This window comes from Bubalus kerabau, chromosome 4 (assembly GCF_029407905.1).
Source record: "Bubalus kerabau isolate K-KA32 ecotype Philippines breed swamp buffalo chromosome 4, PCC_UOA_SB_1v2, whole genome shotgun sequence".
Lineage (NCBI taxonomy): Eukaryota > Metazoa > Chordata > Mammalia > Artiodactyla > Bovidae > Bubalus > Bubalus kerabau.
In genome coordinates this window covers 50,758,143-50,775,094 of record NC_073627.1, presented here as the reverse complement: position 1 = coordinate 50,775,094, position 16,952 = coordinate 50,758,143, and the positions used below count along the sequence as shown (strand labels likewise).

The 16,952-nt window shown below is 42.4% G+C and overlaps 2 protein-coding genes across 8 annotated transcripts in view; one reads left to right on the top strand and one right to left on the bottom strand.

Moving 5' to 3' along the window:
• ACACA (acetyl-CoA carboxylase alpha) overlaps positions 1–9,811 on the bottom strand; it is a 288,803-nt gene extending 278,992 nt beyond the window's left edge. For all 4 annotated transcript variants that reach the window (XM_055577329.1, XM_055577328.1, XM_055577332.1 and 1 more), the window contains exon 1: positions 9,219–9,811. Coding sequence is in view for 2 of the 4 variants with exons in the window: in XM_055577328.1 (XP_055433303.1) it covers positions 9,219–9,274 (56 nt within the window). In the remaining 2 variants the exon portion in view is untranslated. The remainder of the gene's footprint in view (positions 1–9,218) is intronic.
• A 1-nt stretch (position 9,812) lies between these two features.
• Positions 9,813–16,952, top strand: part of TADA2A (transcriptional adaptor 2A) — a 46,239-nt gene continuing 39,099 nt past the window's right edge. Inside the window, exons 1-2 of one of the 4 annotated variants that reach the window (XM_055577354.1) lie at positions 9,813–9,935; positions 12,803–12,926. In XM_055577354.1, the coding sequence (XP_055433329.1) occupies positions 12,902–12,926 (25 nt within the window). In that variant the 5' untranslated portion in view covers positions 9,813–9,935; positions 12,803–12,901. Of the gene's footprint in view, positions 9,998–12,779; positions 12,927–16,952 lie in introns of those variants that run through there. The other 3 variants (XM_055577355.1, XM_055577356.1, XM_055577353.1) reach the window with 3 other exon arrangements.

The window sequence follows — 16,952 nt, the reverse complement described above, 5'->3', positions numbered from 1 at the left end:
GCTTTTTATTTTTAATTTATTTTTGGTTGCACTGAGTTTTCGTTCCTGGGCGTGGGTTTTCTCAAGCTGCAGAGAGCGGGGACTACTTGCTAGCTGCAGTCGCAGACTTATTGCAGTGACTCCTCCCGCTGCGGAGCACAGGCTCTAGGCACAACGGCTTCAGTAGTTGCCGCTCGTGGGCTCTGGAGCACTGGCACAGTAGTTGTGGCACAGAGGCGTAGCTGCTCTGAGGCTTGAGGATTCTTTCCGGACCAGGGATTGAACCCATGTTCCCTGGACTGCGAAACAGATACTTAACCTCTGGACGACCAGGGAAGTCCTCTCTTTTAGCTTTAGAATCTGCCAACTGAACATCACCTGTACAGCCTGCTGCTGCTGCTGCTGCTAAGTCGCTTCAGTCGTGTCCGACTCTGTGCAACCCATAGACGGCAGCCCACCAGGCTCCCCCGTCCCTGGGTTCTCCAGGCAAGAACACTGGAGTGGGTTGCCATTTCCTTCTCCAATGCATGAAAGTGAAAAGTGAAAGGGAAGTTCCTCGGTCGTGTCAGACTCTTTGCGACCCCATGGACTGCAGCCTACCAGGCTCCTCCGTCCATGGGATTTTCCAGGCAAGGGTACTGGAGTGGGGTGCCATTGCTGCAAACACCTCAAACTCAAAGTTTACAGAACAAACCTGCCCTTTCCCCCTTTGTGTCTGTTTGCCCTATGGTCCCTCTCTTGGTTAGAAGTGCCATTATCCACCCAGTTACCTGAGCTGGACATTTGAGAATCATCTTTAATCCTACCAACTTACTCCTCCCCACCCCACACTATTATTATTAACGATTACTATTTTAGACACAACACTCGACCTGTAGGATTTTAGTTTTCCAACCAGGGATCAAACTTGGGCCCATGGCAGCTGAGAGCACAAAGACCTAGCCACGGAAGCACCATGGAATTCCCCTCCATTACTTCTTAAACACCTTAAATCCATTTACTTTTCCTCATCCCCATTCCAACCATGTTAGTTCAAGCCCTCATCATCTCTTACTTGGACTTCTGAAATTCCTGGTCTTTCCTTTTGCCACCTCTTAGTCCACATCACTGCCAGAGAGCTAGATCTAAAACCAGATTAGTTATTACCACTCCCCAACTCAAAATACCCTACTGGCTCGCCACAGCCTCTGGAGTAACATCCAAAGCCTGCTCTGGTCTGACCCCTGCGCACCGTGCAGCTTCACAGTCAATGGCTCTCCTTTCTTGCTCTCTGTACTCCAATCACACAGACCAAATTGATCGTGCTATCTCATGCTTCTTTGGATAATTTGATCTGTTTGGAATTTCCTTCCCATTCTTCTCTAAGACTTAACTCATCACTTCCCAGAGACCTACCCCTTAATTCTCCCTAGAATTGGCCGATCTGTTCTCGGAGCCCTCGATGTACTAGCACATCACTGTTACAGCACATATTACTTTGTATTGTAACTATCTGCTGTCCATCTCTCCACTGGACACCGAGCTTCTTTTCGAGGGCAGAGCCTGTTTTATTATGTGTGTGTGTGTGTGTGTGTGTGCTTAGTCGCTCAGTCACTCTTCTGCAACTCCAAGGACTGTGTAGTCTACCAGGCTCTTCTGTCCATGTGATTCTCCAGGCAAGAATACTGGAGTGGGTTGCCATGTCCTCCTCCAGGGGATCTTTCCCACCCAGGGATCAAACCTGCATCTCTTAAGTCTCCTGCATTGGCAGGTGGGTTCTCTACCACAAGTGCCACCTGGGAGGCCTATATACACACACACACACACACACATATATATAATGCTTAAAATTTGTTGGCTAAGACTCTCTTCCTTGAATGGGCAGAAGAAAATCAGCTTCAACAGGTTCCAGTTCTTCCATTATTAACTAATCCCTCCCTCTTGAAGGCTGACTTCTTCTCCCTTTGGACGTGTGTACATATTCCATATTTCTAAAGAGCCATTCTATTTTCTAAAAAAAAAAAAAACAAAAAACGACATATCTCTGCTGGGGTGCACTACCTTCTGAGGTTGTATAAAGTCTAGAGGCTGGTAACAGAAGTCTGATCCTCTACTACGCTGCCTGCTTCCATTCTCTGAGCATCAATTTCTGCACCAGTAAAAATGAGAGTAACAACACCTCCCTTAAGAGATTTTTAAGGACTGAAACGAGAAAGTATATACAAAGAGCCTTGCACTGTGTGTGTGCCAAGTCGTGTCTGACTCTTTATGACCCCACAGACTGTAGCCCATCAGGCTCCTCTGTTCATGGAATTTTCCAGGCAAGAATCCTATTTCCTACTCTAGGGGATCTTCCCAATCCCGAGATTGAACTCACATCTCTTGGGTCTCCTGCATTGGCAGGCGGGTTCTTTACCACTAGTGCCACCTGAGAAGCCCACGAAGAACCTTGCAAAGTAGCTATTTTTAGTGTCAGGTTGGGAGTCATTACTGCTGTGTCATTTTGAAGAGTATGCTTGTGTGTGTATGAGCGTGTGATTTAATAGTAAAGTGCTTCAGGGAAAACTGCTGTCCTTGGCATGATTATAGATTCCAGAAAATTAATAAAGTGAGCAAACACTAAAAAATGTGTTTCACTGCATAAAAACAACCGGTTAGACCATTTACGTAAACAGCCTAACATTTAAGGTTTAATTATCATGCAGCACAATAACAATTATATATATCATTAAATATGCATCAGATTAACCTTGTGAGTTTTATTTGATTACAGTAGTACTCTATAGAACATTTTTGTAGTTAATTGCTTGTAATGCATAAGTCTGTACACTATTTACATCAATTAAATGAGACAGAGCTCCTGAGTGTGTCCTGCATTTGAGGTAAGCCTGATTATCTATCCTTGATTGCAACTATACACTTGCCCTATGACCTGTAAGATAACGTACACCTTCTTTAGTTTTGTATAGTGAGGAAGATGCTAAAGAAGAAGGCAGTGAGACTTCCTTGGTGGTCCAGTGGTTAAGAATCCACCTGCCAATGCAGGGGACATGGGTTCGATCCCTGGTCCAGGAAGGTTCCACATGCCTCAGGGCGACTGAGCCCGTGCACAGCGACTATGGAGCCTTCACTCCAGAGCCTGAGAGCCACGACTACTCAGCCTAGGTGACACAACCACTGAAGCCCGCGAGCTCTAAGGCTCATGCTCTGCAACCAGAGAAACCACCACGAGAAGCCCGCACACCGCAACTAGAGAGTAGCCCCTGCTCTCCGCAACTAGAGAAAGCCTATTCAACAACGAAGGCTCAGTGCAGCCAAAATAAATGAATAATAACTTTAAAAAAAGGGCTTCCCTGATAGCTCAATGGGTAAAGAATCCGTCTGTAATGCAGGAGACCCTGGTTCGATTCCTGGGTTGGGAAGATCTGCTGGAGAAGGGATATGCTACCCACTCCAGTATTCTTGGGCTTCCCTTGTGGCTCAGCTGGTAAAGAATCTGCCCGCAACGTGGGAGACCCGGGTTCGATCCCTAGGTTGGGAAGATTCCCTGGAGAAAGGAAAGGCTACCCACTCCAGTATTCTGGTTTGATTTAAAAAAGTCAAACTCATTACTAAATTGTTTTAAAAGAAAAAGAAGCATGCAGCAAAAGAAAATTCTGTTTAATTGCTCAGTGTTTAAGAAACCTACAGGTTTCCAGAAGATAGTTCTTGATTCAAATAACAAAAATATTCTAATGCTGACCACTAGCGAACATAGCCTAAAATAACTTCTAAGCAAGTCCCAAGGTCATACTATGGAGCACTTTTGGAATTAAAATTAAAACCACAATTATAATTTATTTGACCCCCACCATGAATTAGGTACTATACATACACCATCATATCCTTATAAGAGTCTTATAAATTAGGTATTATTTTCATTTTATGCATGAGGAGAAAAGAGGCACAAAAAGGTAATAATTTGCCTAAATGCTTGAAGGTTGTCAAGGGTGGAACAGGATTCAAATTCAGGAAAGGCTTCTTTCCTGAAGCCTTCTTTCAAACTACATACCTTTTCAATTATATTAATTGGTTTCTAACAATTCATGTTTCAAACATGTACTTGTTGGTTGCAAGAGTAGAGACTGCCTGTCATCAAATTACACAGAACACTTTAGAAGTCTGTTTGGAAAGCCAAAAGGTGGAGGCCTTGTCCATCAGGCTGAAAGGCATGCAGCTAGGCTGCCTAGTAGGCATATAAAATTTTCCAGGTAAACAGGAGTCATTCAGCAATAAGACATTTCTGGTTCACCTAGCTTTTTAGATCCTACCCCAGACCTGCTGTTCCAAGAGACATCCTATGCATTACAGAGATCAAAAAGAAGACAGGGAGGGAACTGCCTGCCAGTCCAATGGTTAGGACTTGGCACTCTCACTGCCAGGGCCCAGGTTCCATCCCTGACAGGAGAATTAAGATCCCACAAGCTACACAGTATAGCCAAAAATTAAAAATGTCAGTGAGGTGAGGAAGAGGCAGAAGAGATGGGTAGCAAAGGGCTAGATTCATGAAAATCAGGCTTAATGGCCCTGGGATTATGAAAATCCTAAAACTTGCTAACTTTTCAGCTTGAATAGCCAGCAGGAGTTTATTAGTTACATTTGGACAGACATGATTTTAATTCTGGCTGTACTACCTAGGAACTGAAGGACTTAGGGTAAGAGGTTTTACCTCTCTGCACCTCATTTCTACTTATCTGAAGAATGGGTTGTAGTGGGGTCCTTTAGCAGAACTTATCCCCTTCTTGCTCACCTTTGAGATCTCTGCATGAGTGCTAAGCCACTTCAGTTGTGTCTGACGCTGTGTGACCCTATGGACTGTAGCCCACCAGGCTCCTCGGTCCATGGGATTCTCCAGGCAAGAATACTGGAGCGGGTTTGCCATGTCCTTCTCCAGGAGATCTTCCCAACCCAGGGATTAAAACCATGTCTCTTATGTCTCCTGCATTGGCAGGCGGGTTCTTTACCACTAGCGCCACCTGGAAACTTTAGGGCATTCTCACTTATGCAGAAGAACCCCAGATATACACTGTGTAGAGAAACAACTGTATGCAGACCTTACATTTCTTTAAGTAGATTAGCAAAAGTACTTCAATCCTTCCTTGGCAGAATGGTCATGGTTGAGGGTGATCAAGTGAGAAGAGCAGTCTAGCAAATGGTGGTGAAGTGGGAGTGGGGAGGAAAAGAATAAGAGCAGGAGTCTGGGATTAGCAGATGCAAATTAGTATATATAGGATGGATAAATAACAAGGTCCTTCTGTATAGCAGAGAGAACTATATTCAATACTCTGATAAAACGTAATAGAAAAGAACATGAAAAAGAATGTATTTATGTATATATATGTGTAACAGAGTCACTTTGCTGTACAGCAGTAATTAACACAACACTGTAATTCAACCATACTTCAATAAAAGTAAATAAAAAGAAAAGGGACCTCCCTGGTGGTCCAATGGTTAAGAATCTGCCTGTCAAGGCAAGGGACACAGGTTCAATCCCTGGTCCTGCAAGATCCCACACGCCACGAAACAACTGAGCCCATGTGCCACAACTATTGAAACCTTTGAGCCCTAGAGCCTGTGCTCCACAACCACAGAAGTCACCACACTGAGAAGCCTGTGTACTGCAACGAACAGAAGCCTCCACTCTCTGCAACAGAAAATCCACCCAAAGTAACCAAGATGCAGCACAGCCAAAAATAAATAATTTTAAAATTAATTAATTAAAAAAAAAAGCAATCTAGGAACCTCCTAGAAGGAATACTATTATTCCCTAACTCCTTTGACTAGGGTGGCCATCAAAGGAGAAAGCTATGGAGGGACAGAGCCAATGAAAACAAGAGGATTGAAATGCTCCTGAATGGAAGAGGCAGCAACAGAGGCTGGACCAGCCGTGAGCTGGGCCGTGGTGGAGTCAGTTTTTTTTTGTTGGTGTTTAGTTGTTAAGTTGCGTCCAACTCTTTGTGACCCCATGGACTGCAGCACGCTAGGCTCCTAGTGTGTGAACTCAAAGAGCTGAGCCCTAAGGAGCTGCAATCCCTGGGCTCAGGCCTTTAGTGGAGTGGCGCCCTGTCTACTGAGTGCATCACAAGACACTCCTTGCCTTTAAGAGACCTTGTATTTGGCACAGAGCTCTGCTCCCGGAACTAAACCTCTGGCTAATTTACATTGACTGGCATTATCTGAGTTTAAAGGGAAGGAAGTTGAAATGGGGAAAGCATGGCTAGATTTTTAGATGTTCTGTTCTTATCTATTTGTATACTACACTACAAACTGCCACCTTAGATACAAGAAAAATAAATAAAAGAGGAGATCAAGTTTCTAGTCTTTCAGCACTCAGGACATAGTAACTAGAAATGACTATCATTTTCACAGGGAGGAAGGCTCAAAAACTGCACTTCGAATTCTAACCACTGCGATTAAGTAGTGGGAGAGGAGTTTGGGGCAGATTTTGGACTCAATCGATGGCAGCCACGTTACAGAGCCTGATGGGAGGATGGAATTTTCCTTGTTGGGATTTGAGTTCAAAAGTCAACCTCCTTAGTTAGTGAAGAATGGAAGGGCTTGGAGAAGGTGCTATTAGTCTGTCCTGAAGGTCACTCTTAAAAATATTAGTTCAACGGGGACTGGTCTTAGTATTATTAATGTAACTTTCTGTCTTTAAGAGGACAAGAGTTGTTTTTTTCAGGTTCCTTGACAGACAATGCTTGGTGAGGGAGCAACAAGGTACTGAGTTGTCTCTCCTAGCACAGGTTAAGCACAGATCACTGGAAGCATGCAAGAGGGATACCAGATCCAGACCTGGGGAGGTCAGAAGCGATGTACCTGAGGAAATGAAGTCTAAGTTGAAGTGAAGGTACCTTAGCAAAGGAAACTTGGAAGTAGTGCCTAGGGGCAAAAGGAGGTGCTTCTACCAGGTGGGAGAATGAAGAGTAAGATGGGGGCAATAATGACAAAGAAAGAGAAAGACATTGGACCCTGAAGGGCCTTCTTCAAAGAGTGACCATATAATTTACTGTACAGAGACACTTCTAAGAGGGAAATGCAACCTCGCTAATTATAGGGGGATAATAGGTATAAACCAGGACTGTTCTGAGCAAATCGGGACTTATCACCCCACTCAGAGGTCATGTTCAGGTGTGTAGCCCTCTGGTGAAAGCATAAACTGGACATCACCTCTTTTTACCTTACACAATCTTTCTTTTGCCTGAGGACTTCATGCATGCCTTTGCTTTTACCTGCTCATTTTGCAAATATTTGTCCAGGAAGCTCTTCTGGGTACTGAGGTTACAAAGAAAACCTACATCCAAAGAAACAGTTCTAATACAGTTAAACCGTTTTAGCCCTGGTCTCTCCTCTTAGCTTCAGACTTATAAGTCATTCCCATATGCAGGTTGCAAAGCAGATCTGAAACAGAATCTTTCATTTCTCCTCCAAATTTGTGTTCCTCATGTTATAACTGATGCCACTGCAATACTGAAGGCAGAAACTGAGAAAAACACCGCTTTCATCACTGTTATCCTTCCCCTCACTATGCATTTTTAATTTCTCCACATCTTTCTTAAGCACAATGGCTAAATTGGGGCTTAGAATTCTAATGAGGGCCTCACATCAATTGAAGAGGAAGGGTAATTTCCAGGTGCTGGAATGCTGTGTTTCTAATGAATAGATCCTGAATCACGTGGGACTGTTTTTCAACAGTACAAGCTGATGACTCATATCAGTTTGTTGACAGTGATGACGTCCAGATGTGGATACACACCCTAGCCAGTATCAAAAACTTTCAGTTTAGGAGAAAAAAACACGAAGATAAGTCCTAAAGGTTTGATGCCAGTTTCCATTTGTGGAGGTGAGAGTGGTTGTAAAGGCGTAGGTCAAACACCAGTACACTGTTAAAAATGGATGATTGAAAGGGCAATTTTAACGCTTCTGCTATCTATTCTCCACACAACTGCCAGTGATTCTTTTTAAAACAAATCTGATCAACAATCCGCCTGCGATGCAGGAGACCTGGATTCAATCCCAGGGTTGGGAAGATTCCCTGGAGAAGGGAAAGGCTACCCACTGCAGTATTCTGGCCTAGAGAATCCCACCGACTGTACAGTCCACCGGGTTGCAAAGGGTCAGACAGGACTGAGCAACTTTCACTTTCACTAATCCAAGGCTGCAATTAAAACAAATCTGATGATTCCTTTGTTCTCAACCCTTCCATGGTATTCTGTCACATTCTAATAAAATCCAAAGTCCAACGTGGCTTACCAGATACATGATCTGGCTTCTGCCTATTTCCCAACTTCTTTCTCTAATTTCTAGCTTCTTCTTCAAAGTGCCAAGCAATCAGGGCTATTTTAATTGCCATTTCTTTTTTCCTAGAACAGTTTCTCTCTAGAAATACATACAGCTACCTCCCTCATTAATGATTAGATTTCAGCTTATGATGTAGAGGCCTTTCTTGTCTGCCCCATCCCATCACTCTTATCCCTTTGTCTTGATTTTTTTTTAAAACTTGCCACATTATTGGGCATTAGCTATTACATAGTAATATAGTTTATGTATTGCTTATTGTCAATCTCCCCATTATATGAGGCAGAAACTTATTCACTGCTGAATTCCCAGCATGTACAACAGTGTCTTCTCATTAAATATTTGATTAATGAATGAATAAACAGATTTTCAGGATACAACATATGTAAAACGATTCTATATTTATTGACATTAAGCATAAAAAATATCTAAAAGAGTGTATAGCAAAATGTTAAATTACATGGGGGGAGCTGGTTTTCACATTATTTTTGCTCATGCAAATATTCTTTTTTTTTCCAGAACGAACTTGTATGACTCAGATACTAAAAAAAAAGAAAAAAATGAATAAAGAGACCACGCTGGCAGAAAGTGTAAATGAATTCTATAAGAGGTTGGGCAAATTTATGAATGAAAGACTTAAACAGATATAGTAGCATAATGGTTAAGCTCAGCAACTGTGTGAATCCCCTTTCATACATGATCTAGCATGTAATCCCAAATTATTCACAAGGCAGCGTCTAAAGGTTTTCATCTGGAAAATGGGGATGGTAACAATGAGTGTCCACCCCACAAGGCTGTTTCTGAAGATTAAATGAGACCATGTTTGCAACCTCCTTTGTACAATACCTGGCATGCAGTAAATACCCAACAAATGGCAGCTATTACAATAATTAGTAGTAGTAACAAGAGATGTCGGGACATACCTAGCCCTCAAGATTGACATCAGAGTGGACCACCACATCCTCTCATCATTGCGCATCAATCTGGGCCCCTGAAGCCCAAAGAGGGGATGGTTCTTTCCAAAGATGATAATTTCGACGTTCCAGGAGCATCTGAATCAAACGTACCCCGTGTACCCTTAAACCATTCAGGCAGTCTGATTAATCCACGAGCGGCACTGCAAGATACGGCTTCGAGAGGCCACCCCTGCTCGCCGTCCTTGGGCCCAAGCGCTTAGCCTCGATCTCCTTCGAGGCGGTAACAAGGGTGGGAGTGGGAATGTCAGAAAACACAAAAGCGGGGCAGTAGTGGCCCGCTCCGGCTCAGCGCACTCTGGAGCGGATACAACGGCGGCACCAGGCATCGGCCGGCCCGCGGCGACCAGCAACACGCCCTCAGGAAAAAGTAATCACTGGTCCCACTCAAAACTCGGGCAGGCAGCTCAGAGTCCCAGCCTCTCAGGCCTCTCTGCAAGAGGCCGGCGGCGGGCGCGCGGCGAGAGCCCCGGACCGGGGCCGAGCCAGGGGCGGCGGCAGGCGCGCCACCCGCGACGGGGCTTCGACGGCCGGGGCGGGGACGGGGCGGAGGCGGCGGGCGCGCAGGCCGCTCGCGCCTGCGTCGCCCGCAGGGAGCGCGCACGCAAGCTCGGGCGCGCGCACGGCTGGCGTTTCCTCGGCGCGGAGGAGGGGGAACGCGCTGAGGTGAGGCACGAGGCGCTGCGGGGAGCTTGTCCGCCGGCCGTGAGCCCCACTCGCGGGACGAGGTGGGAGGCGGGGACCGCGAGGGGCGGCCAGGTTGCGGGCGGGCTGCGGGCCCCGGCGGCGTCAGGGGCGAGAGGGGCAGGCGGGCGGGCGTGAGGCACGGGCCACGCCGCGCGGTGGGGGAGGGCGCCGCGGGCCGGGACTGAGCCCTGGGGCCGCGCCCCGCCCCCTGAACGGTCCGCTGGGTCCCCGCCTCGGCATTCCTGTCGCTGCTGTGGCGGAGCGCGAAATCCCGTTGTTAACAAAGGGCTGACGTGACCCCTTGTTTTCAGATAGGCCTTCCAAGTAGACATTTCGTATCTATAGAGCTGGGGTTGTCTGAGTCTCCAGTAAAATGACGCTCAAGATCATATAATTAATGAGGGACCAAGTGAGGCTTCGAATCTTGTCTGCGAATCTCGTCCAAGCCTGCCCCTGTCCTCTGTTTCACGCCCCTTTCCTCCTCTTCCCAGTAACTTCTTGGACTTTGGCAAATGTTAACTTGGAGGTAGCAGCCACCCTTTCGTGAATGTTAGCGTCAGAAATGTCTCCAGTGAGAAGAACGGAGTGGAGAAAGAATATTCTGCTTACTGCAATATTGTGCTTACAACATGGAGCATTTATGAGGCTATACACATCCTTTAGTTGACTATCTCTATTAATCTCTGTTGAAGTGACGCTGCTGTTCACTAACTGTTAAGACATTGTGCAAATAATCTTTCAGGGCTTCTTTCCCTCCTTGAAAAAGCTCCATGCCTCAGAAGATTGTAAGGATTCACAGATAATCCACATACAGTAGTGCCACAGTGTCTAGCTTAAGAGAAAACTTCAATAAATGTTCACTATTTGTGGCCCAGAGAGGAAAGAATCTAGCTGCAATGCAGGAGACCCGGGTTCAATCCCTGGGTGGGGAACGTCCCGTGGAGAAGAGAATGGCAACCCACTCCAGTATTCCTGCCTGGAAAATCCCATGGACAGAGTAACCTGGTGGGCTACAGGCAGAGTCGGACATGACTGAGCAACTAACACAGTATTTTGTTACTGAGTGCATAATACCTCTTACTGAACTCGTGTTTTTTCAAACTCATTTTTTCCGGTCTAGAGCAGAGGGAGAACCACTCCGACTCATCCTGAAAAAGACAAGTTCATTGACAGTGTTATCTGAGCTTTGTATACACTTAATGATGACTTATTCTAAGCTAAAACTGTTAGGTGAAAAAAGTCACTGTCGGAGAACTAAAGATAAACTAACCTTTTTGTAGAACTAATACTTATTTGTCCAGTGTTGTTGTTTAGTTACTAAGTCATGGCAGAGTTGAACCCATATCTCTGACATTAGCAGGCAGATTCTTAACCATTGAGCCACCTGGGAAGCCCTCATTTGTCCACTACATTTGTATTTATTGAATTCTTTCTGCTTGGCACTATGTACCAAGTACTTAAGACATACAAATTTGTTATTTGATGTGGTCCCTGCTTTCGCTAGTTTAGAAGTGGGAAAAATATGCATTCAGAAGTAATTCTTACAAAGGAGAAAGTAAACAATGCCGAAGAAAAGAGAGAGAGAGAGAGAAGGCTATGGGAGATTAGAAAGGGGGGATTTTTTTTTTGGCTTAGTGTGAAATAGGAATTCATTTATGTCTTCAGACTCTGTGGGAGAGGGAGAGGGTGAGATGATTTGGGAGAATGGCATTGAAACATGTATAATATCATATAAGAAACGAATGGCCAGTCCAGGTTTGATGCAGGATACAGGATGCTTGGGGCTGGTGCACTGGGATGACCCAGAGGGATGGTACGGGGACAGAGGTGGGAGGGGGTTTCAGGATGGGGAACAGGTGTACACCTGTGGCGGATTCATGGCAAAACCAATACAATATTGTAAAGTAATTAGCCTCCAATTAAAATACATAAATTTATTAAAAAAAAAAATGTGACTTGGTATATTGTACATACCTACTTCCCTAGAGGTCCAATGGCTAAGACTCTGCGCTCCCAATACAGGGAGCCCAGGTTCAATCCCTAGTCAGGGACCTAGATCCTGCAGGCCTCAACTAAGACCTAACACAAATAAATACAGGAAAAAAAAATTTGTTCAAATAATAAATTAGTGAACAAAATGTATGTTGTAATAGATAGGATTCCTAAGTTTTCAAGTAATAGAAGTTCATTCAGATTAAAGTATTATTGGAAAGATAGAGAAATAAGGGGGGAAAAAAAAAGCTTAAACAGTTAGGCCACCCCTGGGGATGGGAATCTTGAAGGGCCAGATCTCATGGACCATATTCTTTGGCTAGTGAATGACTGAGCTCCAACTACCCTCTGTCCTTGTGTATCTTACTCAGTATTCAGGCTTCTGTAAGACCAGATTGGATTGCTTTAGCTGCTGTGGAGGTGGAGGATAGAGTGTTGTGATTCACAATCCCACCAAAGCCTTAGGAGATGTGGGAGAGTCCATTTTCCAAAGGATGGAGGGCTAAGGAGAGAAGTGATACCAGACAGAGAAAATCAGTTGTTGTTTATTAGAACTGTGTAGCCTTTATAGAGGACTTAGTATGGGCCAGGCACTATGGTATATTATTTATCTGGCTTTTGATATTTAACCCTCAACAGCTCTAGGAAGTAGGTATGATTGTAGCATATCCATTTTACAGAGGAGGAAATGAGCTTATAGAGATAAAATAATTTGCTTAGCCTTAACAAAACTAGGATGTGGTACAATTGAGTACACAGCATTATTTTCTCTTTCTCTTGTCCCTTTGTTTTTTTTTTTTTCTTGTCCCTTTGAATTATTTCCTTATCCAGGTGCCACTTCTGTTTGTTCACAGGGAGCGGTCATCAGCTTTGGTATTGGCAGGTTCTGAAATCTTCTTGAAGCAACTCAGATTAAAGAAGATCAAAGCAACAGAGTCTTTGCCAACTGGAGAATGGACCGATTGGGTTCCTTTAGCAGTAAGTACTGTGGGAACAAGTCCCAGGTTAATATTCATAGTAAACTAAAGTGGAAGTTGATCAAAGAAGAAAAATAAGTACTTTGAAGTTAAAGCCATGTGAATCTGATCCTAAAAGAATAAGAATATCAAATCAAAATAAAATCAACCAATACTACTGATTGCCCACTGAACACTTGACACAAACATATCGCCCTAGGTCTTATAAGAAAACTAAGCTCAAATGGACCGTGCATAGTATGATTAACCCATAGTTCAACTGAAAAAAGCAGTTGGAATTTAGCTTTAGAATCAATAACATATTTCAGGTGCCTTGGTAAGAAATAATGTCAGTGGTGGAATAAAGGAAATGTTCCTGCCCTCTGTTTTTAGCAGAACTTGTATTCTCAGAGTAAGCTACAGTGTAATAACAGTGCAGAGAATTATGGAGTATGTGTGAAATAAATCCAGGCAGCCATAACTGGAGGGAAAAAATCATTACTTTTTCCCTGATTCTGAAGATAAGATATTTGGCAGAAATAGAAATCCACTGTTAGATGTTAGTAGCGTCCCAATGAGAGGAATTAGAAAGGCACATTTGGAGTGTGGACTGTTCAGCGATTTCTTAAGGGGAAATCTAATTTGCTCACTCATCATACTCCCTCTATAAATTTAGGACAGAATGGAGTTTTCAGGCACATCTAGTTTAAATATCATTTTATATACAAAGAAAACCTAAATGAATTATCCCCATGCTGGGAGTGTAAACGGAAACCAGTCTACCTTTTAAAAATAATTTTTAAATTTTAAAAATAATTTATAAACTAAACTTTAAAAATTTGATTTGGAAATAATCTCATAGGAAAGTTGGAAGGATAGTACAAAGAATCCCCATACACCTTTTGTAAACCTTTTACCTTATTTGCATATATTATCTCTAAATACACACATTTACTTACGTAAGTATGTATATATAAGTAGACATACTCCATTTTTTTTTTTCCCAGAATCATTTGAGGCTAAGGGACATACGTCATGGCTTTACCCTCAAGTAGTTTAGTGTTTATTTCCTAAGACTAAAGATATTCTGTTCTAACCTCACTGACTCGATGGACGTGAGTCTGAGTGAACTCCGGGTGTTGGTGATGGACAGGGAGGCCTGGCGTGCTGCGATTCATGGGGTCACAAAGAGTTGGACACTACTCAGTGACTGAACTGAACCTCAGTAGAGTTACCAACTTTTGTAAGATAACACTGATAACATATTTTTTCCTAACCCACCATCTGTATTCCAGTTTTGTCAGCTGACTCAGTAATGTCCTTTATGGTATTTTTTTTTCCCTTCCTTCCCATACAGGATACAGTCAGGTCATGTCTTGCATTAAGTTTAACTCCTTTAAACTGAAACATTTTCACAGCCTTTGTCTTTAGTGACTGACACTTTTGGGGAATCAGGCCTTTTCCTCCCTTTTTAAAAATAGAGGTGTCTCCTTTTGGGTTTGTCTGGTCTTGCTCTGTCCCTCATTAATGATGTTAACTTTGAAAATCCAATCAAGGTGTACATTTAAGTTCTTCACCGTATAATTTTTTTTTCTCTTACATATAATAAGCAACTCGTAAGGAGACACTTTCTCAGACCATAAAATATTTTGTTCCTTGTCAGAATTTCTCCCTAGTTAGCATCCATTGATGATTTTTGCATTTACTATGATGGTTACAAAATGATTTTTTCCCCACACCCCAGCACTTCAGCACTCTCTATTAGTTAGCATTTTATTGTAGTCAAGAGACTGCTTGTTTCACTTATTTATTTAAGTATGGATATGAATTGCTGCTGTTTCAATGATTTATAGTTCATTATCATACTAAGTTATTTTGGTTCTCAGATTGTCCTAATTTGACTGCTTTGAGTCCCGTCAAGGTGTCTCTTGCAGCCTTGTGACTTGTCCCCACCCTCCATCACTTTGTTGAGTATCTCCTTACTTTTTGGTATGGCTACACGTTCCAGGTGCATCTTACCTCCTATCACCCAGCTCTGAAATTAGCCACTTCTGTGAGGAGTCCTTGGTCCTTTTAGAGAGGAATGACGTTAGAAACCAAGATCTGGTCATTGCTTATTGCTGCTAGAGTGTGTTGGCGTCTTGGCTTTTTTGGCCCACAGAGCTCAGAAATACATGTGTGTATATGGTATAAAGATAAATACCAATATATATATTCACATATACATGTATATACCTATAGGTAACACTTTTTAAGAAATCATGAGTTCACATTGATACCTCCAGTTTATCTTGATAGGTTTTTTCCTTATTTTGTGTCCCTTCATCAGTGAAAACCCTGGCTTCCAAAACTTCAGCACATTTGCTCAGTCTTTTAATATATCCAAAAGTATTTCAGAATTGCTTTGTGAGTACCACTACATAAAGCAGACCTACTTCAACAAATTCAGGGTTTGTTTACAATTCTCTGCATCACCCAGTACTGAAGGTCTGTTGTTAAATATTCATAAATTACTTGGATTTGTTCTTTTTTTTCCCTTTCTCATTGTGGTTACAGTGTTCTTTTGAAATACTTTTGGGTTTATCTGTTCGTTCTGCTTTCAGTTTTTCCTTTCCATATTTACTGATTTTATTTTTTAATTTGTAGAACATAAATATATTTCCAAAAGTCAAAACTATGGAGATTTTTTATACATATACATAATTTTTACTCCTTATGTCTCTTCCACTCCATTCCATTTCCTCATTCAGCCCTTCATAAGTTTCCAGCTTCACTGTTTTCTAGTTTATCTGTCCTTTATTTCTTTTCACAAAGACAAATAGGCATGTATATATATATTTTTTTTAATTTATTTATTTTTAATTGGAAGCTAATTGCTTTACAATGTAGCGTTGGTTTCTGCCATACATCAGCATGAATCAGCCATAGGTATACATATGTCCCCTCCCTCTTAAACCTTCCTCCCACCCCATCACACCCCCCTCTAGGTTGTCACAGAGCACCAGTTTGAGCTCGCTGTGTTGTATAGCAACTTCCCATTAGCTATCTGTTTTACATATGGTAATGTATATATTTCAGTGCTACATTCTCAATTCATCCCACCCTCTCCTGCATCCATAAGTCTGTTGTCTATGTCTGAGTCTCTATTCTTACTCTGCAAATAGGTTCATTGGTACCATTTTTCTAGATTTCATGTATATGCATTAATACACAATATTTGTTTTTCCGTTTATGACTGACTTCACTGTTTGTAATAGGCTCTTAGTTTCATCTGCCTCACTAGAACTGACTCAAATTTGTTCCTTTTTATGGCCGAGTAATATTCCATTGTATATATGTACCACAACTTCTTTATCCATTTATCTGTCCATGGACATCTGGGTTGCTTCTGTGCTGTCTGTTGTAACTAGTGCTTCAGTGAGCATTGGGGTTCATGAAATGAATATATTTTTGTTTTTCCTAATTTCTTACTGTAAAGATAACATACTATGTATCTTTGCACCTTTTTTTTTCCTTCCCCGTTTAATAGTATCTCCTGGAAATACTATATTACTTTATGGAGTTTTTTTTTAATAGTTACATATACTACTCCATTATGTGGATATACTATAGTTGGATCAACTTCTGTCCAGTGCTTGGACATCAAAATAGTTTTTTGCAGTTACAATTAATATTCTAATGCATAACCTTGTGTTGTTGGGGGTGTATATTCAGGTAAATTTTTAGAAGTGGAATTCTTGTGTTCAAAGATAAATGGATATTTAGATACTGCTAAATTCCCTGATAAAGGAGTTGTGCCTTTTTGCATCTCCATAGGCAATATATGAAGATGCCTATTTCCCCACAGCTTGTTGAGAAACTATATTATCAAGCTTTTGAATTTTTGCCAGTCTGATGGGTGAGAACTTTCTGTAGATTGCTCTTATTGTGAGTGAAGTTGAATGTCTTTTCATGTTTAAGGTTCATATTCATCTTTCTTAATTAAGTCTTCATGACTTTCACAATAGGATTTTTGGTTCTTTTTTTTTCCTTCTCAGTTTTTTTTTTT